At 31.6% G+C, this 27510-nt stretch overlaps 1 protein-coding gene across 2 annotated transcripts in view; it reads right to left on the bottom strand.

Moving 5' to 3' along the window:
- LOC111039416 overlaps positions 1 to 25835 on the bottom strand; it is a 35771-nt gene extending 9936 nt beyond the window's left edge. Inside the window, exons 1-4 of one of the 2 annotated variants that reach the window (XM_022322934.1) lie at positions 25434 to 25835; positions 9964 to 10549; positions 8843 to 9019; positions 6710 to 6944 (exon numbers count right to left, since the gene is read on the bottom strand). In XM_022322934.1, the coding sequence (XP_022178626.1) occupies positions 6710 to 6944; positions 8843 to 9019; positions 9964 to 10360 (809 nt within the window). In that variant the 5' untranslated portion in view covers positions 10361 to 10549; positions 25434 to 25835. The remainder of the gene's footprint in view (positions 1 to 6709; positions 6945 to 8842; positions 9020 to 9963; positions 10550 to 25433) is intronic. The other variant, XM_022322933.1, reaches the window with a different exon arrangement.
- Between the last annotated feature and the right edge of the window lie 1675 nt (positions 25836 to 27510).

Below are 27510 nucleotides of genomic sequence, written 5' to 3'. Positions count from 1 at the left end.
AAAAACAATGTACAGGGTCATCATTAAAATCTTTATCTTGTTTGAAAAAAGCATACTTATTTTGAAAATACAAAGATGAGAGTGAATACAAAGCAGCTTTCTGTTGCGGCTTTTTTCCATCTTGACACTATTACTGACGGAACTACGACAGGTCTCTAATTATACAAACGTTTACAAGACGTAATTTATCAGCAATAAAAACTAATTCAACAGAAACAAACTTGACTAAGTAAGTAAAAAGTATTTATTTTTATAATTACAATAATATGGTATATATGTCATTTACAGCTGCAATGTAAGTTGCTGGGGTATATGTATAATGCAAGCTTCGTAATCGGATGAAGACTCTTGAAACTGACTTTTGTGTATCAATTCGTGATTCTAAGATATTAATAGTTAATGAATAAACCAATCGTGATGAACGGTGGACACGTGGTTAATATTATTACGATAAGCGCAATATTAAAGAGAACACATGTATTGTACTCGCATAAGATAAAACAATTCATATCGGCCCAACCATATCATTCGTTGTTCGCAAACAAGTCCGATTGAGCATCTGACTGCCGACAATTATACTTCGATAGCAAATTACGTATGTCGATGACTATTGACTTGTACCCTACCCAACACATTGATGTTCATTAAGGTAATCTCACTTTTACGAATGCGCCGCCACGCCTTGGAAAAACGGCAGGCCACGTCCGCGAAAAGTGTATATTTATAATATTATTATAACATATAATTATATTATGGTTTGCGATTTGTTCGTATATCATTGATCACGCACGCCGTTTATAATATAATATGATGTGTTGGGGTATGTATAGTTATGAATTTATGATATACATCGCCTTGTAGCTATTGGCTATTCCTATTTTTTTTTAAAGATATACCATAATTCTGGATAATTTAATACTTGGCTCACTAAAACAAGTGTCGATGAGTAATTTTTGAATTGTTGACTAATTTACTAAGTAAAAACGGTTCAAATCGATTATGATCAAAGCTACACTTATAAGTTATAACTTTAATTGTAGTTTTGTTCTATATAAGTGTGCGAATCCAATTCAATAGAAAATATCTCACCGTTACCTTTGTCTAGGTACACTTCTGTCCAAATTTATAGACAAGGACCTGTGCTGCTAGGAATATTAATTTATTGAAAAAAGTACCTAATTCAAATTTTAGAATATTGCCAAAAATTAGCTTAAAAAAATATTGGATATTATCCCAGATTTAAAAAAAAAAAACAGTTACAAATAATTCAATTTTCTTGGTTTTAAAAGAATGTCCCTGAGTTAAACAGTTATATTCAGTTAATTACTTGTATGAGTCTTATTTAAAATCAACGTGACACAACACTACCTCAATAGTTACATATTTTTGATTCGATGTTTTGGTAGGACAGGGCGCGAATGAATCTACTCTTATGCGTTTGCATATATATAAGTATTAAATGTACTATGCATTTCGTATATTATATACCTACATGAATAATTATAAAACATATGTCTGACACACATTCCATCGCATACAACATCATATCCAAAGAGTTTCTCTTTCTGAAACGCGTCCACCGCGCAGGTCGGCGTTGAAGCGTGTTGGCCGAGGCTCGAATATCAAAACGCCGAGGCGACCTTGACGGTTCGGCTACAGGTAAGTAATATATCGTGGTATGATGTCGTCGTCGTCACGGAAGTACACCAAAAACGATTTATAGTTTAAAAAATCGTAACAATTAATACCCAGGTGTTCATTCATGAAGTCAAATCCGATATCCAGATGAACGACCACGGCATATACTCGTACTCTTGCTTTCCCGTGAGCAATTATCGCAATTATCGAATTTTATGTAGATTTTGTTCCGAATATTTTGATATGGACGAGTCATGTGTATTTAAATATCATACGATTGCAGTATTAGCTTCGTATAGCTATATACGAGAATAGGTATAGGTAGGTTTTTTCTCCCATATGATGATTTAGAGTTAAGGACAAAATTTAACTTTAAATATTCAGAAACTTATTAAGGGGATCGGTGGCGGTGACGACTGTCTTTGTCTAACACACGCGCAACATACGAATTCAGAGGTGTTTTTCGGCAAACTTACCGATTAATAAAGTGAAGGGATAAGAATTCTGAAAACAGATTTGAATTTGTCGTCAAGTCTACTTGAGATCGGTCAGTCTACATTTTTGATTTTAGATTCTGAGTGAAACGATAAAAAAAAAATTAAAATTAAAAATTAAAAAACATTCATCGTTTCACTCAGAATCTAAAATTAAAAATGTAGACTGACCGATCTCAAGTAGACTTGACGGCAAATTCAAATCTGTTTTCAGAATTCGTATCGCTTCACTTTATCAATCGGTACGTTTGCCGAAAAACACTTCTGAATTCTTATGTTGCGCGTGTGTTAGACAAAGACAGTCGTCACCGCCACCGATCCCCTTAATATTATTGTAACAGTTTTATTTTTAATATCAAACACGTCGACAAGGTATCAAAATATAGTAAGCCGTATAAAAAAAGTTTTTTATTTCTGGGTGTTGGAAACCAAAAATATCGTCCCCATAACAGAATCTAAATAGTCGTTACTATTGTTTGTGTATTGTACAAACGCATCTTTGTTCGTTGTAATATTTTATATACGGTATAACTATTATGAACAAGTTGTTTTAAGTTCAAAAGGTCTTTCAATTGACTCGTGTCCAAATAGTGATTAATAAACGCGATAAATTATAATACCTAATTAAAATAATCGATTGATACGTGCACAAAATATCTACGATATTGGAAAACTTACTCTTCTATTTATTGATCCATAATATAGATACATTATAATATGCATACATTTTAAGTATCCCGGTTTACGAAAATAATATTTTCAAGCTTTACCGAAGTGCGTGATATTTCTTAATAATATGACACGTTGTCGACATTTTGAAATACTTTTTCGCTGCAGGTGGGCAAAAATATTCGCGCGTAAACAATTAAGCTCACGCTCATCTTTAACGGGCTCGCCACAATACCACGGTAGCAGCAGAATAATATATAATGATATAATATAATAACATCCTTTTTATAATGACGTTTTATTGTCGGAACTCTTCAACTTTTGGTTTCGCTCTTGTCGGGCAAAAGACGGATATTACGTTTACGCCAACTAGGTTGTCTCTTATAGTAATAATTGAGGTTAAAATGACTTCTGCTGACTCTTATTGTGCGTTTTTCTCTTTTCGTTATTATTATTATTATTACTATTTCGTTGTTATTATTATTATTACGACAAGGAGGAATTCATACACCGGTCACTTTGGTCACGTACAAAACCAAAAACTGGTTCCACACACGCACGCACATACGTCAGCTCATCCGTGAGCTCTCTCTCCTTTGTGTCCTTTTGGAGAGCGTTGACGACGACTACTGCCATGGCGATGACGTTCAGTCGGCCGAAATATATTTAATTAATAACAATAATAATAATGACGATTTTCCAGTTCGCGCTCGCCCGAGTTATCAATAACGCGCAACCGGAGGAAAAAAATCAAACGCGAAAATCACGCAAATAGTTGTCCTCACCATGCGACGTCCTGGAAGCACGTCCACGTGCCTTTCGTTATTGTTTTGTTTTTCTGTCCCACCGTCTATAGTTTCTACCATTTTCCGTCATCAGACTCACAATAATAATAAAGATGAAAGTACGTTATTGATTTTTTAAAACGATTTATGTTTTCAAACCGTTTGTTTTCGGGTCACTGCGGACACGTCAAATTGTTGCTAACTATCCAAATAAATCGGTCGTCCGAATGCTACTCGTGCATCGAAAATGCGTCAAATTACACCTCAAATATTATTATAATATTATGTACAAGGCGATTCACCAAGCACGTTCATTTTTATAATCTAATAATTAAAATTAAAATTACAACTATCTACCACTATACCACAAGCTTGCTTAAAGGTGGTAGATATTATTATGAACCATATATTATATTATGTTGTATTATCTTATAAAAATGATTTATATTCGTATAATATAATTAAAATAAATTCTGGTACTTAGAATTTTTTAGCATACCGTATAATAATTTCAAGTATTTACATTTTCGTCTATAATGGAGCGTTTGCATAATAAATTGCCATGAGTTTTGTCTTACCTAGAACTATCCAAACTTAGCTACCCAAGATTTTCATATTATTTCGTAGAAAATAAATTTCTTACCGAACCGCGAACGCCGAAATTATGTACATATACGTCGTGATGTAGATACGTAAACATAATATTTTAGAAACTTTAATCGAATTACTCATCAAATATTTACTTTTACTCGTATGCATTAATTTTTTTGCCATACCATAATCCATAATATGTGTTAGTTTAGAAGAATATATTTTTTTTTAGAAATCTCGTTTTGCACATATTTTTACTTTGCACGTATACGTCATACGTCATACACTTTCATACGCGTGTATGGTGTATCCCATATCAGCATGGATTATTGGAATAGTCGACTACGCGACCGTGTTTACGTTTAATACGCCAACACAATACGATCGATGACCCAACGACACAATACAACGTTTAGCAAAACACACGACTTGACATATTATACTTCCGTATTTATAAACAGTCGTGAGGTTTTTTAACGAATAACCATTTAACGGCGTCGCTATGTATACGATGTACCGTGGTATAACGCTATGATCATAATCGTGTCTCGCCTATTACCGCCAAATAACACTATTATATTGTTATACTATACGTATTATGTTCGTAGTGAATTTCGGCTTAAACGTCATTTAGTAGCTAAACTCACCGATATTTAAGTAGATACCTTCCTGTAGCAAACGACGAAACTGTTTTCCGACTGTAGTAGTTGTCCTTGTGTAACGAAACGTGTAATGACACGAATTCGTCTACACGTTATATTATATTATGATATTGTTATTTATGAATATAGTAAAAGTTCCAGCTAAATACGAAACGGCGAGTTATGCTCCAGTCTTCCTCCAATACAAAAATATTATGTCCTAAGTATCAGTGTATCACGTCTTGTTACAATATAATAAATGATGGTACTATATAAATGTACAATAATAAATTAGATAGGTAGGATTATACGATATCCACGATTTGCAACAGCGGTGTGTAGCACACCTTGTGTTTTTGAGAGAAATTAAAATAAAATATGTTTTCATCTTCAGTACAATATTAGGTCACCAAAACAACATACTAAAACCGGATTTGTAGTATCTAATAATATAATATAAGCTCAGTGAGAAACACTGCGCAGGTGCATTATTATTGCGTATATTATAATATTATTATAACTATATTTTATCTATATACCGAATTACATGTATTTTCAACGCAAATTATTCGTTCTCTTCAAATTTAATTATAAAATATCGACTTAATCAATTGAGGGATTTATGATTTCGAGCACGATATTAATTATTAGACATGGTTTAATATTCATTAAGGTATAACGGAACTTTAAGTAATACATTAACATTCTACGTTTTACAGTTAAATATTGAAAACAAAATACTAATGCCGCTCTTCAAATTGCTTATCAAAAACACTTATTAGAATATAAACATTCCATATTATGTGTATAACAATAGTAACAGTATAACATAGATATATGTATATAATATATATCATTGTAATAGACCGTTTGACTAATCTTCGCCTTCCCCCGAGGTTAAACCGAAACTCGAAAGCTTAGAAAGAATTGATGACTCTCCTTGATTATTCGTAGATGACTGGCGCAACTTTTTTTTTTATTTCTCTTACTGCGGGCTATTTTTACGGTCATCGGGTTGACTTAAATAGATTTTAACGAATCTTATTGTAACAAACGGAAATCATACTAATATTTCAGAACTAGGCCGTATGGTACATGAACGAAAAAATTACTCAACGAATACGGCGTGTGAACCGGATTCATAAATAATCGTGTCGTGCGTAATTTCAATGTCAAAAAAAAATCATGATCTTATACGTAAATTTAGGTGCATTTAAGTCAAAATCAAATGGTTTCATGCTCAGAATCATTTAAACTTCAACGGCTGTCTTATTATCATTTTTTTTAATAGGTATAACATAGTAAAATTATTATATCAATCAATTGCAGTCTAACCCTCAAGCCTCAAGGTAATAATATAATTGCATCAACAATATACTCTGTACGCATTATAATAAACTATACCATCATTCTTCAAACTGCATAAATATTTAATATTACTTCAATGTATTCGTATCGATAAGACGTTCACTGACTTAACTTAAGTTCTAAACGAAGTCCGATTACGCACTCTAAGTATATACATTTGTAGATAGCCTATACAATGTACACCTAATATTATATATTCGTGCGTAATGCAGCTTTTGGATCTGCTAGTCTTATGTCCGATAGAAACTTCGACGATTTTTGAATCATTCGACAAAAATCCTATTTTCAGTCAATGTATAATTGACACTAAAATTAACTCGATGTTGCGATCAATGATGAGGTGAAAACGAGTAGACCGCGAGTTAAGCTTATCATAATACTTTCAACTAACTCACAATTTTTTTTCCGCGATTCAAAAATGTAATTATATATTGCAGCAGGCATAAGACATGTAATCAGTTTTACGACTAGATTGACAATGCGGCATGTTTTGAGATGGAATACAATTATTATTATTAGTTACCTGTTGTTGCTACTGCTGCCGTAGCTTGCGGTGATCGCATTCACATTGTTATCCGGCGGATACGTCCAAATACTCTGGTAACCAGTTTCCGACCCCGACGTATCCGCTGCGCCGGCCGTGTCGTAACCTAGACCGATGTTTGGCTGTTGTTGATCTTTAAATTCAAAGTCACTCAAACCATCCGAACCGGCGCTGGGCCCAAAGTGCGATGAACTTGACGCGAAGTTTGACACGCCTGCAAAAAATTATCGAATTATATCAACAGGTATAGGTTTTATTATTAATAAAGTTTTCAGGTGGTCAGGATTTATTAATCAAAATAAGATTGATTTAAAAAACATCATTGTTTTGAAGACTTGCAGGCCTCCTAATAATCCTACTCGTATCAATCAAATCTAAAATATACAATATAATATTGTAAAACTAGTTAGTTTCAGGTCAAATATCCTATGTTCCTAGGGACACATACAATATACAAGTTTCCTTTCTAGAAATGTGAGGTAAGAACAAAAGTTGCTTTTATTAATTTTATATGGCCCATTTAAGCCTTATTGGTTGTTACAGAAACTTTAATACAACCAAATCTATTAAAGGGTTTTATTTTTATTTCCGTCGAATTGATATAATGTAAAATATTGTCTGTGCACAAATTGTCTTATGAACACATCTCATTTGAAAAATCAATAGAAAACCAAGAAAAATTTTTAAATAAATATATAATTTAGTTTTAAGTTATTCATTTATAAGCAGAAAAAAAATCAAAACTAGAAAAAAAACACAGCCATCAAATTTTTGATAAAAATAAATGTATGTTAATTTATTATTATTTATCTATATTTATGGATTTTTTTTCACTTAATAGCCGTTTTAAGAAGTATTTCGTACTTATCTATAAGTTATAAATGTATTATAGTCCAATATAATATGTCGTATACCATGCACGCCACGGGTGCAAAACGTTTGAGCACATTAACACAAAAGCCAACAAGTGTGGGCACAAATAAACGGAACGTTTTGAATAGAATAAAAGGTATTTTATGATTTTACCAGGTCTATCAGAGAACGTTTAGGTACACATAATATATAAGACACGGTTGGGTATACATCATAATTCATAAATCATAATATACACACGTAATCTACAATAGTGGTAGTATTTTCAGTTTTATACAAGTAAATTGTTTTAGTATAATCAATATCTTGAAGGAAATTCAAAAATAAATTGTTATAAAGATATCTTCTATTTAGAGAAATGTTAGAAATATTATGATAAAAAAGGATTCAGATAATGTTGAATATTATATCAAAAAAAAGTTGTAATGCAAAAAGTTGACAATGATGTATAATGAATGATGAATGACCTAATGATTTTCTATAATAAAATAACAATATGTAATAATAAAAATATTTTTAAGTTTAAAAAAAAAATGATTGGGAGATTATTTGTGGTGTCTCCTGGGTAATATAGGCACACGGATCTAAAAAGTAAAATAAAAAAATGTATACCTAAACGTTGGTAGGTACCTAAATGTGGAATTATTTTTAAAATATGATGTACCCAAACGTGTGTTCCCAATTATCTCCCAAATCCCAAGTAAAAATATCGTTTTGTGCCCAAACTTGTTACGGCCCACGCCAAGTAAAAAATAAAAGCAAACCGTTCAAAGTTAGGAAACTATAATTCAATACATAAGACAATTTCTCTTAATCAGTTTCCTTAAAACGAAGTTGTCCGAGAGAAGAAGGTATAGAAGGCAATTTAGAAGGACATCTAATAAGCAGTCACAAAGTAAATAGACACTCCGTATAAAGAGAACAGTGAAAATTAATATATATAATATATGATACTCGTCTGAGACACATTTACATTCTTCGATATTGCTAGACATTTGTATTTCAATAAAAATGCACTGCATAATTTAATTTATTTTATAGATACACAGACTACATATTTATAGTATAAAAGCTCAATAAAAATTCCGTCTGATTGCAACAGCGAATACAACCTGAATACTAAATTAAAAAATTTTTTTAATGAAATTTTTTTTTTAAGAGTCTACAAGTCAACTAATTATCAATTTTTTTTAATATTGACAAAACTAGGTATATTGATAATTATAACGATTTTCGTACCTTTCGAAACAACTTTCCCGACGCTTCCCAACAGTGTCGGTAACAGAGCGGCGAGTGCGATGGATTTGACGATTTGTGCTCCGATGATGATCGGCAATAACAATTTCTTCAAGCCAAACGCCAAAAAACCCAATCCAAAACCGGTCAAAAATGAATTCTTGCCAAAGTTAAATCTTGCTGTAAAGTAAAAATATAATATTAATTATAGATACAACTGATACAAGATACAATCGTTGTGTCCTTTAACTTATTCCGCACCGGTCGTGTTTTTTTTTATATTCGCATGCGTATACATTATAAGTATAACATTATTAATAGTACAAGTACAGTGTATACATATTTAATCAATTAACTAAAAATACTATAGGTTATAGGTGACTATTACTATTAAGTTATTACCATAATTTAACAAACGTCATGCACAATTACTAACTCTAATCATTTTTACCAATGGTGCCCAAAACATACTCTCAGTTCCTCAACTTATCATTATAATATTAATTATTGATAGATTAATTATTAATATAATTCAATTTTATAAATCTATACATTTTATAAGGTAACATGCGCGTGGTTCTAGGACATGTCTATTATGGTTTATTATGTGTTGCGTAAAACAAAGTCTCGTTATCCGTGATTTTTTAGTAAATCGAAAAAGGCATAATAATAAGCATATTAACCTTAATATTAAATTGTATACTTTGTTAATTTCTACACACACACACACACACACACACACACACACACACACACACACACACACACACACACACACACACACACACACACACAATAGTCACCGTCGTAGGAATTAGTAGAAATGTGTACTAAGCGTTCGATAAAACAAGCAGCAAAAAGTTCATTGGGAGGGACTGAAGATATGTGATATTATGTGGTGACAACGAACATATTAGATTAATAACTATTAATATAATACATGAGTTGTCATACAAAAATCTCGTTATTATACCTAATATTATCATAAACATATGAGCTTTTCCAATATTCATGATTTTCGAATCAAATTCCAAAACCTACCCCTAGCACCCCTACTATAGTATATTAATTTCGAGACACGCAATAAATTATAATATTTTTATATTTTATTATATTATACTCACGCAGATGATGAAGGTTGATGAACGCCCTGCCGGATGTCTGGAACATCTCGGCAAAGTCGACATCCAGAACATGGGTGCCGACGAAACGGGCCAGCCTATCGATCAGGTACTTTTCGGGATCGCGATCACGGTCGTCCTGAGAAACGGCGGCGACGTCAGCGGTATCATCGGTAGACCGTTTGATCCGAACGCCAGGCACCAGCTGATACGAGTCGGCAGCGTCCAACACCCCGTCCACCGTGTCCAGCAGCTGACTGTGGCCGTCGTCTATCGTCGTCGTAGTAGCCATCGTCACCCGGGCTGTCGCAGCCGCTGAATCGTCGGATCCGGTGACGGCCACGGCGCAGCAGAGCGCAACGGCCGCCGTCAGAACAGCCGCACAAGTGTACCGATTCATCGTGGAGCAGAGTATGTATAAGTATACGAGGATGCTGCTGTGTCAATGTCGTCGCTGTTCTCACTGTCGGATGGACGATCGGCTAAAGCGATTGGCGGGTCAGGCCGCAGATGTCGTCATGTCTTCGACGGCGGCGCCGTTTGCTCGATGTATGTTGGAGTCAGTGGGTGATGGACAGCGCTAATGACTCTATGGACCAAAACACGAGAATTAATAATATGCCTCTTTCGTAACGACGTCCATCGTTATAAATAAATTATAATAATATTATTGTAAAAAATGCAGAAGCTCGTGGGAATTTGTTGGTATACTTCAATCAGCGATTTTTGATTCCTTTGGCTATGATTTGCTGATTTAAGGCCATGCCAGGTCCTTTGCGCAGTATTATACTTAAGTACATTTGAAAACAATATCAGATACGTTCTCGTGCAGGTACTCAAAGAGCACAAAATATTTCAGAATGACAAAAGATAAAATTACTAATTTTTAGACGATAAAATAGTTTTAAAAAAATCGATAGCTCTATGTACTGATGTTGGTTTTTTTTTATCTTGACGTTACATAAATCGACAGTGCTGACGGTTCAAAAAACTATCTTACACAGCACACGCATATTCTTTGTTTTATCACTCAACAAAACAATACAATTGGTATAATAAACATTTGAAATTCGCGACACTTAGCTGTATAATATTATTTCATGTTACAATAATATATTCGAAAAAAAAACAAATTTTTGAAGTCACGAACCTATCGAATATAATCATCAATTAAAGTGTCGACAGCTCATCCATCGTGAGTTTTCGAGGCATCTAAACGTTTTCGGGTATACCTACGCCCGAACACCTAAGTATACACAGAGAGCACAGTCATGAGAATAAGGTGGTACCTATATATACGCCGTGATGTAGGACAGTGCCGCTAATTATTAATCCAAGTGACGCGTATACCTCGACGTTATATCAATATAATAATAGACGTTTAGAAAGAAATCTTACCTACGTGGGTATGGACTATGGAGGCGCGCAAATGGCCGTTTTCGAAAATCGCTAAATGAGCACTTGAATACTATATGGGTACTCGCGTTTATGTTATGCTTCTGCAGAATTGCGACAACCTCAAGTCCAAATCGTATCTTTTTTCGTATTGCAATAATAATAATAATATATACATAGACTCGAACTTGAAATAACGATGGCGCGACAAGACTACACATGCCTACTTATACGACGTGTTTTACAGTCGTGTTTCGTATTCGACACGCGACCGACGGCGCAAGTTACTTTCTCGCCGTCCGGAGTAAGGTCTAGGTCAACGCCGGGACTAGGTCGAGAGACCTTTCACTGGTTTTAATGCATTTGTAATAAACGTAAATCGACAGCAGTGGTGGCAATTATCATCGAGATTCCCAAAACAATAGCAGGGAAGACGAGCACAAAAAAGATTTCCTCTTTATTTTTATTTTTAATTGCTACCGGATATCGTACGGTGTTAATGAATGCGGCCGCGGTGAAATAAACGACGACTTTCGGCACTGCACGTGTATAATATGTCGGTAACTCGCACCGAAACTTACCTATATGGCTATATATAATATGTGTTTTATAAATAGGATTTCCGGTATATATTTTCGAGTAAAGCGTTTTCGTTTACAACGCGAATGTCCACGCATATATTATTAGCTGCAGGTGTTTATGATTTTGTTTACAACAAAGAAAACAACTATGGAATAATGTCCAACGTTTTTAAGAAAACGATACAGTTTCCCGCCTGCGGCAATGACGATACTTTTTTTGTATTAGATTTCTAGTCCTAGCTCTACAATTAGAGTCTAATAATACAAAAATAATTATATCAAGTGAAGATAGAAATATAGAATAACTTAATAGATCGAAGACGTGTACAGGTATCGTAATCATAAACTACGTTTTTTATTGACAGTATTTTATTTACTTATCAGCCAAAACCCCAAAACAAAGCACACCGTTATAATGTGATGTGGTTTTAAATAAAGCTGTATTCTTACATCAAGTGATACAATATAATATATTACCGATACGTTAATAGTTTAATTAATTAGTGGAAAACCAAATACAAACATGCCGAGATAATCATCAAAACCCATCTTAAAAATAGCGGTGTCTTTAAATTAAAAAAAGTATTTAACAATAGTCTGTCGGTGTAAAAAATACCTAATACTGCAGGAATGTCTATATTTGATTAACACAATATTTTTATTCTATTACCGGTAGGTGTTGAAAGCGTTTGGTATTGTTTTTTTTTATTTTTTCGGTCCAAGTCAAACATACATTTCTATCGACGTCTAATGGTAATGGTAAATAATATGTATGTGTATATATATATATATCATATATCATAATTATTATTATACAGTTTGAACTAACCTTAAAAAAATAAAGCAGGTGCATACATTGTTATTGCCTACATGATATAGACTTAATTTATTTTGTTTTTGTTTTTATCGAATAGTACATAATTACATATATTGTACAAATTTTCGATTACATTTTTATAAGCTTGTAGGTGTAAACAAGTGCGTAAATTACTTCGTTTTTTCATCATAGATCTCATTATGAGTGATTTTTTTTTATAGCATATTATACATTACATTTTAATATTTAACATACACGGAAGTAGGATACATATAAGATGTACGCAACAATATATATTTCTTGAGTTATATAGTTTTACTTTCAGACGAAGTATACCTCCACTTGGACCTTGCTATTTACAATGTTATTCTCTTTATAATTTCATCTAAAATTATCGATAAAGATTAATATTGTTTAACGCATTTAATAGATTGCCAAAATAAAAATTATGTAAAAAATTGTACACCTATAGTATAGTTAATCGTAATTTCTTTCGTTACGTTTCCATCACAACATCATCTTAATTACGACTTATTATCTATATACAAAGTTTGATAAATTCTTTTTTATGTATGAACGAGTTAAATGGAACTTGAAATTTATATTATGTTTGAATTCTATAGTAGGTGGCACTAGGTGCCTATATGTAGTTTGACAGATCGAACATACCCCAAACCTGATAAAACTATATTATATTTTACACTCATTCTTATTTTGAATTATGATATTATCGTAAGTCCTAACATAATATGTTAAATTAGATACTTATATATTTATGAAATTGTACAATCTTCATCGAAATTACAGCATATAAATTTAAATTACAAAATCGAATAACTGTTAAGTCAGTGCACTTACTACAGATAAAACTAGAAATACGCGTTTTTGGCAGTGCACATGACTAATTCAACGGTTGATGACCTTTTTTCGTATAATTTCCACCGTTATAAGAAGATTATTTGGCTGCAAAAAAATTGACGTCAATACTCTTACACCAATTAAGTCATACAACAACTATATCCATAAATAAATACATATTATTATTTACCAAAATTTGCACGAAAAGGCGAGTTTGCCATGGTTGTGGTATATATACCTATCTTCAAATAACACGTGATTATTATTAACATTCATTTGAATTTTACAGTTTAACATGTGTTTGTACAGTTACAAATTATAATATGCAATATTTGTATAACCACTAGGAGATTTAATGTATGTTAAGATATGCTAACTGCAAGCTTCTGAGAATTTCGTTGAGTCTTTTTTTAGTCAGAAATACTGTGTATATATTGTGGTAAATTTTATAGTCTATACCTCTTAGAATGACAAAACCAATTTAGTATTTATATTGCCACTTTTAATCTCCAGACTTCAAAGCACTCTACTTCCAACGAGTCAGACCATACTAATATATTTAAACACCACAAATCTTTACCCCTTTCATCGATTTATATATTAAGTTTATCCCACTTCTAATGATAGCGGCTTATTAATGTTCTAATCACAAATATTATTATATTATTATGTAATAATATGTAATTATTGTCAACTATAAACTAGGCTTATGACCTTTCGAGTGCAGATTGGAAGTTGGGGTTCTTAGAGTAATAATATTAAAGTACCGAAAAAACTGTAAGAATTTAAAATATGTTCCTTTGTTGAAATTTAAAATCTGCCTTGTGTATATATTATTTAATATATATATTACTACTGTTATAAAATCAGATTTATGTTTTGATTTCCCGTGAATATTATGCATTATCATTTTTTTTACATGAAACTCGGGGCATCCCATTACGCGTTCGATTAGTCTTGTGATTTGACTTTTTATTTTACATTTTCCGTTAATTCTAACATTAATTACTTTAATCGTATTTCGTCTTTGAATCACATAAACATAAATTTAAAGTACCTGTGTAGGAAGTTAAGTAATTGGACGACGACAAATAGCAATTACTTTTACGGTATGTACGTAATGCCTATAGTTAATATAATATATGATGTACCATATTATGTTATCTTAAATAATTTAAGTGTGCAGTTATAAAAAAATATGTATTAAAATATTTTTATGATCGGCAGATGAATCACAAAAATCCTGCTCTTCTGGTACAATATAATATTATCATATCCTGCTATATACGTTATTATAAAATTGAACTTAGTACCCATTAGGCGCTTATATAATATGCACCCAGTCGCAACTTTAACCGTTAAGCCACCACCCAACGTAGTCATGTAGTTAGATATAAGTATATACATTTATTATATTATAATATTGCCTATAACAGTATTATTGCGTATTCGTGTTTTTCTGGTTTCGGCAAACTAGTATATATCATACAACTCACAGTGATGACCATTAAAACATAACGAGAGTATGCCTAGGTACCCACCTCCTGGAGTTTGAACCGTTCGGATGATCATTAAAATTGTCATGGATCTGGTTCTCGCCGACCTCGGTCGGTTTACCTACTCAAAATTCGTTGAGAAAAACTAACCGTCAACCGAACGCAAGAAATTGACATAAATATACTATGACGTATGTGTTACTATAATGTTCAAATATTATCTGGCAGCCTTAGGTTGCATCAGACACATATTATTATAAAAATATATAATGTTATAATATAGGTACAAATAAAACTGTATAATTCGATTATTGCACGCGATCGGGAAAACACGTAAATCCAAAACACTCAATAATTATAAAATATAATGAAGAGTATAGATATAGGTAGGTACCACAAAATAAGGAGGTACTGCAATTTGTCTCTCGTGATGGAATAAATCAACTACATGACGTATCAAGACCGTTTTTCGAGTGTAACTCTCATACCTAACTCTCGATTGGTGGCACGAACGCGTATTATGTATCATATAATGTGTTAAGACTGGGCTTGTGTGTACTGAACGCTAAAGCGGGTTATCCTCGACGACAGTAGTTGTGATGTATTAATGATTTTACGTATTGGTATATTATAATCACTTAAAAGTATTATGTAAAAAGAATGCCGTCTGACGGTAGAATACTTCTTATTATAATACATAATAATAATAATAACGTACGTACTACGTAAGTTAGTAGGTATAGTACTATAGTGTAAGTATTGGATCACTACGATTAGTGAAGTTTCAATTGAGTATTATAGTGAAAATATAACAAGATTAACGCTTTAGTAATTACAATAACTAATTTTATAGGTAAAATACTATGATATAATAAACTAAACAGTTATTTATATCGTCATTGCACATGGTTATTAATAATAATTATTATTATTGTTGTTGTATGCCGAATGTTTTGTGTAGTGTAATATGTGCCAATTTCTATTACGCGTATTGAACATTATACATATTAAAAAAATACTAATGAAAAATAAAATAAAACAATATATCTAACTCCTGTGTAACAACGACATTTTGATAATCTTACATTATATTCAATGAACATAAGTTTCACATTTTACTGGCAATTTTTCCTATACTTTGTCTCCGTGAAAAATGTTCACAAAACGAAACAAGATACCCAAGATTTAAAATACAATAACTAGGTAGGGATTAGTCATTACTCATTACGGTGCCGCTCAAAATCAAAAATCGTGATTCGTGATTTGTTTAAAAGATTTTGAACCATCACTTTAATGGTACAAGGTAAAACAAATTATCATAATTTAGACTTAGAACTTAAAAGATTTAGTGTTGGGGAACATTCTAAAAATATATAGATTGCCGTATTTTTTTCGATTGGTTTTCACGAACTAGTATATACATACCATGTTTTATAATTATTTATTATTATTAAGAATCTATACTATCAAATATTATTATAATATAAGTATATATTAAGTTCATACCTAGTGTGTAGAGTGATTTACCAAATACTCTCACGCTCTATTTTTCCTCAATAATGCAGTTATTCAAAATCTGATTTTTGAAGTTTTTCAATACACCTAATATGTTTTAAAAACTATATTTTCAAATTCTTGAGATTTTCTGTCGTACTTAAGGAGTGTCATGTGGTAATACAAACGTCTGTTTTGCAATAGAATCACCCTTTTTTTCTCTAATTGACTAAATTAATTAGTGAATAATTTTTGTAAAAACGTTGACGTATACTAGAATTAAAATTCGTAAGAGTAGTTTTTTAGTTCTTTAACTTTGTGTACTAATAATAATAAGCCCATAATAATGGACAATGGGTGTTTGTGAGATACAGGAGCCATAGTAATTTGAAAATGTTAGTGTTTAATTTTAATTTATCATGATTAATAATTTATAAAAACAAATACTAAAATTACTAAAAATAATACTAATATTATACCTATATATTTTATATTTTTGTAAAACAATTTTTAAGAACTATTATCCCTAGCATAAAAATTTCAATAAGTGCGTTACTAATCATCCGAATTTCGCATTAGATATCTACCTACATCAAATTTTTTTAAAATTATGCACCAAATAATTTACAGTAAAAAAAAGAGAGAGTTCTCATTTGAAAAATAGAAGTTTATGTCGCCACTGCGAATTTCAAGAATTAGAAGAAAAAAAATTAATGTAGGTATTTGAAAATTCTAAAAATCAGAATTTGAACAAATTAATAATTAATTATTAAACTGGAACAAATGGGTGTGAGCATGCTTAGAGAATCACTCTGTATATAATCGATTACTTATAAGTAGGTAGGTACTAGGTTACTAGTTTCTAGTTTGGTACTATAATAAGTACTAATATACCTAATATTATTGGAGTTTATAAATTGCTGATCCTGTGCGCTTCATTACAAATTAAAAATGCCAACTCTATATGAAAAATATGTTTTATTGTTATTTTGATCTCGGACATGCCCATAAGCGGACATAAGTGCAACTCAGCCATCTTGGTAGGCAATTTGCGAAAATTCGATTTGATACATGCTTTAATTAACCAAAATTTCCTTCGTACCTAAATCTCAAAATCAATATTTAAGCCACCCTCCGAGTTGGACATACCGAGTCTAATTGTAAATCTAAATTATCTAGGAAACTACTCAAATACACAAAAAAACTTCATCAAAATCGATGCATCCGTTTAGGCACCTATAAGATACATACAGAGTACAGACAAGATATATATTCATATTTATAGATTAGATTGGCGTCGGTTTTAAATTTGTAAATAAATATAAAAAAAAACCATACTGGTACATTAGCATACTTGACAAAACTAAATCTTACCTAACGATTTAAATTGATCCCAATTCAAGTATTTCAAACAATTTCTGAACAAAAAATCTATGAATATTTTTATTTTTATTTATCACAAATATGCATTTTTATTAATCAAAATAAATATGATTAATAGTCCATATATTGCTCTCAGAGAACCGATTTGTCATAATTCAAATTTAAGATCCATTCATGTGTAAACATCAGGTACACCTCTAAACAAACACGTCCTAGACCCAAGTGACATGACAGTATGTGGCTGTCTATAATCTTTCGATACTGTTCATCCACGCCTCCAATTTGATTTTTTTTATCACGACTATTTAGTTTTTAAATCTTAAAAAGAAGATGAAACTATAGAATACAGTTATTTAAACAGTACTCTTAGCTATAGTAAATTACTCAAATAATAACTCTACCTAAGTAACCTATGTGGTGTATGCTCCGATTTGTGTTTACTTTATTAACTAAACTATTTTAATATATTGTTATAAGATCTCACGTGAAAGCATCTAACCTATCTAATGTAAATATACCAGATACATAATATTATATGTATCAATCTACTCGCAGAGATATAAAAATAAAAGGTATAATAATAATATTATGATACCTATGCATATTATCTTTATTGTATTTTTACTATACATAACTATTACCTACCTATATCTAACACACGTACGAAAATCTATATTAATAATGATTTCGTGGATGTCTCGATTATATAGGAGAAAGTATGACAATTTTCGGATTGCAGGGCGCAGCTTCGAATTATGAATTATACACAATATTAATGGTCGTGATCGAGATGAACTCTATACATATATATATATATTATATAGATATAATACATAGCACTACAAACACAAAGTAGATAATGAATGATGATCACTACACAGTGGTCGGCGTTCAAATCTCCGACTGACTTCCATTCCCGGAACTGCCGAATTCCATAATAGCTGACCGTGCGTAAATGAAAAAAAAAACGAAAAACGTTTATAAACGCACGACGTCAAAAAAAACGTAATCATAAGAAACTAACCTCCAAAATATTTTCAAATTAAAAAACGAAATGTTTTAACAAAAAATCATAAAATACTAACACCGATAAAACGTTTAATAATTGCAAGATTAGTCTCTAATATTATTTGTAAGCGTGAAAAATTATCATCAAAACGTCAAATTAAACAACATAATATTTATTTTAGTCTTTCTTTATTCGGGAAAATATCTAGAGCTTTAATCCAAAAATGTAGTGGCCTAAATAAAGAAAAAAATACAATTATTGTGTTAAGCTTCGTACTATCGTCCCACATTAAAATTAATTAAGAAATTCGATGAGTAAAGGTACCTAACTATATAAACTAATGAAACTAATATCAAATTATACAACATTTATTAATATTAGAGCTATTAGATGTACAATAAATTACTATAAGATATTACTTCTTAGTATTTGATTGACATTATATTTTTTTTCTACATATTAGAAAACATTTTGTCATTTTTATTTGATACTATGTCAACTAAATACAAATATAAAAACCACACGCAAACTTATAGAATTCTTATTGATAACCAACAAAATCATTTTTTTTTAAATGTAGGTATAACTACTTTTAACAGAATTGCTGATAAGTATATTATAATATCATTAAATTATACATTTGCTTGCTATAATAATATAATATTATCAGATTTTAGGTTTCTCCATAAAATACATGAGAGGGTGTTTGGGAAGGTTAGTTGTTATTAAGGTTAATTATAAATGTTAGTCTTAGATACTATATACATACACTGACATTATACTCTCTCGTTTGAAATCTTCGAACACTCCCCTGCCGAATATCCATATACCTATATCCGTGGGAGAAATCCGTCGAGGCGATATACAGGCTCTAAGTATACAATATTATAATAAACTGTGTCGCTAGCCCGTATGAAAACCCGTCGGGCGAGTATAATGTACGTAACATACGGTGAAATACATTTTTGTCCAGGAACGAAAAATCTATGAACGTATAGTCATCGGGAAAGTATTGAATGTGCCAAGTGCCAACCAGTTTCTGTCCGACAATAAAATATAATATACTTATATACAGTGACGGTGAACTTCCTATAGGACGGATAGTAAAAAAATCTTCAAAAAAGTGTCTCGTAAACAATATCTTTAATATCTCTTATATAATAATCTGTGAACAATAATTATAATTTGAAAAAGAGTGTAAGTGGGTACCACTCTGCTGTACAATTATAATAGATGTGTAGAAGGTAGAACTGTAATTAATGTGTTAAATTTGAATTCCATGATATAAAATCATTTTAGATAGGCGCAGTAATATGAAAAACAATTTTATGCAAAAACAGTCTATCAGCCTATATACTAAGTATATTTTATGATATATTTTTTTTTTGGTTTTTCTCCTCGCTTTTAGAAAATACTGGGAATTTTCAATTTTGAACTTTCAAAAACCCCAACTAGATTCACTTTCCCGCCATGCAGAAAAGATACTGAAGTTGAAAATTGAAGTATTATTTCAACTAAATTTTGTGCACACCAACACGAAGAAAAAACACACATACTCACACACATATCATTGTAAAATCAAAAAGAATCGCTCCACTCATAATCTGAAATTGAACAAATTATAATATTACGTTTGAAATACTGTAAAAATGTATCAACTTAATATTTTTTGTGCCTATTTTTTCTTCGTTTTTTAAATTTTGATTACCCGTGTGACAAACTTATTTGTTATAATTTCGCCTAGGTACACAACATTACAACGTATTAATATAGTCAACATGTTAGGAAAGCTTACTCAGTGAGAGTGCTAAATTGACGATTTCTAAACATATTTTATTAAAACGCAATAAATTATAATTCCATATACAATTTAATATAGTGTATGCACCTACATTAATATTACGGACAGTAAATATATTTCTTAATACCAACAATCGTAAATATGTACTGGAACTACAACTGATGGACAGACACAACGGAAAAATAAGGTTTTCTTAACATATGTTTAGAAACTAAGTTAAATTAATAATATGTATAAATAACTAATATTATAATAATATTTGAGTATTGAAAATGTAATAATAACACCCATATTGATTAAACTTGAATCTCCATTATTTAAATCTGTTAAATACTTCCAAATCCTATAGAACGTAAATAGCTCTGAGTACGGCTCTGAGTGTGTGATTCCAATCTGCTGCAACGTTTTTTTTCCAGTTCATCAAAGGAAAATTTTTACGAGTGATCCGCGAGATTTATTTTTGTGAGAAATATCGCATGCGGTAAATTTTTACCGGGAACCAATTCCCGCAGCAGAAACGGGATCTTCTTCAGTTTCACAGCGGCGCAACTCGTTTGTCATCCGAACTAACAAACACTATACAGTAATATAATATATTATATAGTATATGATTGTATAGGAAATATGCGCGGAACAACCTATAGCTGGACTAGCTCCGCCGGAAGAGAGCCTCTCCCGACGGTTCAAACTGGTCGGCGTTTTCAGGTCATCGCCGGTTCGTTTGTTTGTTTGGTTTATCATTAATATTATTATCGTTCTCAGAGGCGTAAAAAATAAAAATAACTAGAAATGTCCGTCGACAGAATATTATAATAACGATGGTACGGAGCAGGAGAGTGTTATATTATAGTAGCAAGGATATTTAAATATTTTATTATATAGATGAGTCGTTATGAATTTCACTATAGTCAGTTTCAGCACATATTTCAACCGAATTTTATTTTGATTGTTTAAGGCAGTCATGAGATTTCAAAATTTTTGATTGCATATTGTAATAGTTTTTTCATTTTTCAATCATTCGTCTTTTTCATTGATGTGAAATCAAAATATATTATATATTATTTATACGCTGTATACAATGTGTATGTCATATAGATGCTCAAGTTTAAAAACAACCGATTTTAGCTCATTTACCTAAATACAATCCTATTACATTCACATTTAAGTTGTATAGTTATAACTTTAAGTTATGTAATACATATATCGCCCATAACACATAAATGGCTATACATTCCATCGCATTCGCAATATTATTATAATACTAATGGCATTATTAATCCATGTAGAGCTAAGGGAAGTAATATTTCGATTCTTAAGGCAAAAACAAATTGAAAAAATGTAGTACTTATTTATACATTATCAAATTATAATGAGTACAAATTATTAATAGTATAAATAATATAAACATACAGACTATATCATTTAACCCGGAAAAATTAGTAGAATAAAAAGTACTCAGTGCTGTGTATTTTAAAAGTTACAAATAAAATCTTGTCATAACTAGAACTCTGAATTATAGGTATAGTGTTACCAACAAGTTTAAAATACGTAGGTAAATAAAATAATTTAAAATAAAAAAATATGTATGTATTTTATAATAAATATATAATTCCTTCCTTCATTCAAAAAAAGAGCTTACTTTTTCCTTTCAAATTTGGAGTATCTTTAAAATTTTTGCGAGTCATCTCAAGTATAATAATATTATTATGGAGTAGATCTACACTCACTGACCTGCGCAATTTTAGCGGTGGAATGTTTGTCGTCAATAGCAAACCCCTCTACCTAATCGTTATTAAAATCATATTATGCATTGAAATGATTTAACGGCATGACTAATATGCGTATTAGAAAAAACGTCTCTTGCAAAAAAGTATGTAATATCTAACCTATATAGTATTATAATATTATAATAAAGGTTTAAGTAAATATAATTATTTTATAGGTCAAGGACGTGCGTTCGGGGATGTCTCACTGGGCTCACAAAAAATAAGCACCCAAATACGATTCTGGGTCATCGGGCGGTTAGTAACGAAATAATAATAATTATAAAGTGTATGTTATTATTATTATTATTATTATTAAGATATTATTATGGTCAGTGGCATTCGCCGCGGGCGTGATTAATTAGAGTAGGAAACGTTGCGGAAACAACGTGTGTACTATACACTAGCTGAGTAAGTACATGCATAGAAAGTCCACGCACGGTCGTCCACACAATACGAAATATTATCGCGGACGTCGGCGTAACGATATAATCGTTGTCGTTTTTCTCTCGTGGAGCCCACGCCGAAGTAAAATCACTGATCGTGTTAATTAGGCTAAACAATACAATAATATGTACACCATATGAACGATATCATCTACAAGAAGCAAATTTTGGCTGCGAGTATAGTGCATGGAACAAAAAAAGCTCTACATGGTTTTCTGTATACCTCTTCGTGTATTGTCCTGCCATATTTGCACCATTATCATATGCTTGACCACGAAAGTAATTTAATTATCTACTTGGGTATTAAATAACATAAAACACATATAGTACCTTTATTGCTACCCAATTTCTCAGAAATTGTTCGTTATTTCTTTATGAAATAATATAATTTTTGAAATCGATTGTCCTAATTTATTTATTTTTGTAAACTCGAGGCCAGAAGTCTGAGTTAATGCCCAAAACCTGGGCATTCCCTAATGTTGGGTCTTGTACAATATTATTACTTGTGAGGTGTGTCAGTCAACCTGAAAGACAAGACTTAGGAGTGGAAGTCTGTTTGAAAAAACATAAATTATAAGAAACGCCATTGGTGGTGAGGTCTATAAAACGAGGGATTTTAAATGCTAGTCAAATCATCTCGAACGCAGTATTATGCAAGTATAACGTTTCAAACAAAATTACGATGAAGGTTTTCAGCTTACCTACCAGTGACCACGATTTGCGGTACAGAATTGTGATAATTGTTCGATTTCGGGCCCTTCGTAGTACAGACATATAATATAATACCACCGGAGCTTTGCAGCCATGTATCATACAGAAATGAACGGATTTAATGACGTCGCCGACTTGTATTATATACACTGTCCATTTACCTCAACTCGTGATATCAAATTATTAGAAATTAATTACTATGAGTAGATAACATATTGTGATTTTTATACACTCATATACGCAAGTCAATTTAAATCGTTAACGGATGTATTGACCACGACTCACAACATATATATCCACATCTGTACACGTCGAACGGTGCGCTCTTCAGACCGAGACCAAACGATTGGTTATATTACTAATGTTATTTTATTATTATTATGATTACCTATTACTATTATTATTTATTATTATCACGAACAATATAATGATGGATGACCCTATCGAATACGGCAATGCGTGTCGTATATGCAACCTAATGCCGCATATATGTTTAATAGACTTGTAATAATATTTTTCATAGTGTCCGTTCAATATTCCCAAGTGCTCGCGAACACATACCACTTATTTTGAAAGATAAAGCGTAATTTTATAATTTTAAATAATTTGAAACAATGTATAAAGCCATAAAATCTATTGTTGCCGAATGCACTTTTCAAATTGATCGACATAACACGATATGAGTATACAACACGATGTGGAGTTCGACTAAAACTTGCGAATATACATACACTTTACTATTGTTATATTAGGCAGCACCGAAAAATAGAACTATTAGAATAATATAATATTATTATATTTCTATAGTATTTTGTCAGTGCATATCTTGTAAAATTAGAAAAAAAATGCCTCATCAAAATTCTACTCCTGTTCCCTGGTAAAATAATTTTTAGCTAAAACTAGCTTAGTTTAGCTAGTGTTTCTCCAGATGACAATATTTTATACGCAATTGTAAAGTTTGTTTAAGATTATTTTAATATGATTCATTGCTTATCGATATAATGTATAATATATTAATAGGTATATGTACCTACAAGTGATTTGAAACCAATACACTTTCTAATACCCTTCCAAATGCGCTTGCATATTATAATATTATGTGCTGTGTAGCTAGACATTCACCCACATGACGACGACGTTCGGGTTGACCAAACATAAACAGGACGTAAAAGAAAAAACGCGCGTTTTCGACTTGTCACTTCGCCAAATCGAACTTTTACTAAAAATATACGATATTACGATACGTATAAATATTATTATTATTATTATTATTATCAACGTCGTCAAGACCAATACGTTGGTTTATTATTGATATACGGGGTCTACAATGTCCTTTGGAGTTGTACACATCCAAAGTCTCATACAATAAAATTCTTGTGAATAAAATTAAATATCGTTAATTAATAATAATGCGTTAATGTACCAAAGAAGAACCCTGCAAGAATTAATTAATCTCGGGAATTCATAGCAACCTCGTCTGTAGCCATACCATATGATATTATGTGACTGTCGATCGCGGTGGTCCGCAAGCAGACCGATAGATGAAAATATACGAATGCTAAGATCTCGGAGCATAGGTACCCACTGCCCTTATACATTACGAAACTCCTGGGTAAAACTCGAGGATACAAACATCAGCGTACTGGCCCTATGCGTGCTTACGTGCAGTTATAATAATGAGCTCATCAGCACTATAATTTAATTATATTGTAGACTCACCACGTGTAATCACAGGTATAATATAATACCCACAGCTTGCTATATCGACGTCGTGGACACTTGGTCGGAATTATAGCCTGCAGTACACGTCCGGATGTTGGATTCACGGAACGCACTCGAAGGGATGTTATCGGTTCGAACTATCGTTAGAAATAAAAACCAAAACCAATAGTAATGCGATCGGAATATTAATATAATAATAAAATCAGTATCAAAAACGAAAACTGATAGTTAAGGTTCACTGCACGACACTTCGACGACAATATGTGGTGTCGATACGTTTTTAAGTTACAATTTTATAAGTTCGTGAATATTTTACGTACTTGTGAGCGAGCGTGTGTTACGAATTAACGACGTGCGGCGCTGTTGACGACTGACCGGCTTGTGTTGCGGCAGTAACCGATGAGATTGCGGAGACGACCGGCCGGCCGGCTAAGCGCCCTCCTCTAATAAGGCGGTCGATCCGCGTGTGCATACATGACGTATAATTTCCCGCGTACATTAATAGATAATGTATATTATAATAATATAATATTATACCAATTGTATTAAAGGTAATAATACAAATTAGTGCATTATGCAAAAGTGTCCCTCCTGCGGCGATAATGCACTAAGGGGTCACGGAGGACGAGTGTTCCCGCCATCGACGTTATGTTTTATTATTGTTTTTTTTTTCATCTGAATAATAACTTTCGTTTTATAATGCGGACTAGTGTACTATATATTTTGGCGATCCTCAAAACTATATATTTGACTAAGGTATTTAGTCTTTGAGACTCAAGAAAATCGGTTGTACGATGACGATATTCGCAGGGTCAAGTCCATAATACACGTGTATATTATAATATAGGAAAAACAGACGTTTTGACTCCTGATATTATGTCACTCTTAATTTTATTCAAAAATCTTAAATCAAAATGCATCATAATATGTTACTTTCTTATCATTTTCTTGAAACTAGCAGATATTATTTATCAATATTTTTTTATATTTCTTGAGATGAATCGACACGACTCTAGTCGATATATATTGGCTTGAGTTCCTGCAGTGTCGACGAGTGGTCTACTGTTTCAAATGCTCAAATCTACCAATAGTTTGTAAACGTAATAGTTATCTCTCTTCAAGATACCATAGGCTCAAATGCCATAATTTACATTTCAATTTCGACTTTCGAATAACATAATTATCAATACACTTGATAGTTGATATTATACTTTACATTCACATTCATTAGTATAACATGTATATTTAATGTTTTTACTTTAAACTACCTAGTACCTATATGCATTTTAACTATTCAAATTTAATTTGAATAACCATATATATTAGACCTGTTTGAAAAACAATAAAAATGCAATATACATAATGTAGTAGTCATTTATTTTTGAAAGCTAACTATATGAGTGGCGTTCGACAAGCTTCGCATTTAATTTGTTTTTCATTAATCTGCATTTTTTATTTTTGACCTGATGTTTCCAATTTAGACGAGAATTAAGGAACGTATTTTTCTTAATCTTGTAGCGGTATCAGTTTTTAATTCAATACAATTAGGATGTTTTTGTAGTTACGTTGTATAGTTGATGTGTACCGATTTATCACCATTGATGTCATATTATAGTGCTTATATTATAATATACTTATAAGAATAATGGCCAGGTGATTAATATATAAGTGTATAAGTATTTAGTATTCTGAGTAAGTTTTATGCAACTCTTTTTCAAGTTTTTTTGCTTGCTTCGACCTGTCGGCCGTATCCACGATCATTGTGCAATTGAAACTATTATTCGATAGTTTCTCACTCAGATACTTTTGTTACTGAAGAAACTGTACACTTATTAGTACATCTAGACACATAGTAAAAAATAAACTCAAACAATCCACAATCATTTTGTGTGATATAAACTAAAAAATTAACCAAACCAAAAACTTAATATTTAAAGGTTGCAGACAAATTTAAAGTTAAATAAAACAGTTTTAAATTTAATTCAATAATAATCATATACATTGGCCGATAAAAATAAAAAAAGACAAAATCAAGTATAAATATTATAAGATTAAAGTGAAAATCTAAACAGCA

Source organism: Myzus persicae, unplaced genomic scaffold (genome assembly GCF_001856785.1).
Source record: "Myzus persicae strain clone G006 unplaced genomic scaffold, MPER_G0061.0, whole genome shotgun sequence".
Taxonomy (NCBI): Eukaryota; Metazoa; Arthropoda; class Insecta; order Hemiptera; family Aphididae; genus Myzus; species Myzus persicae.
Note: the sequence above shows the minus strand (reverse complement) of the source record. Positions and strands in the feature narration are given on the sequence as shown.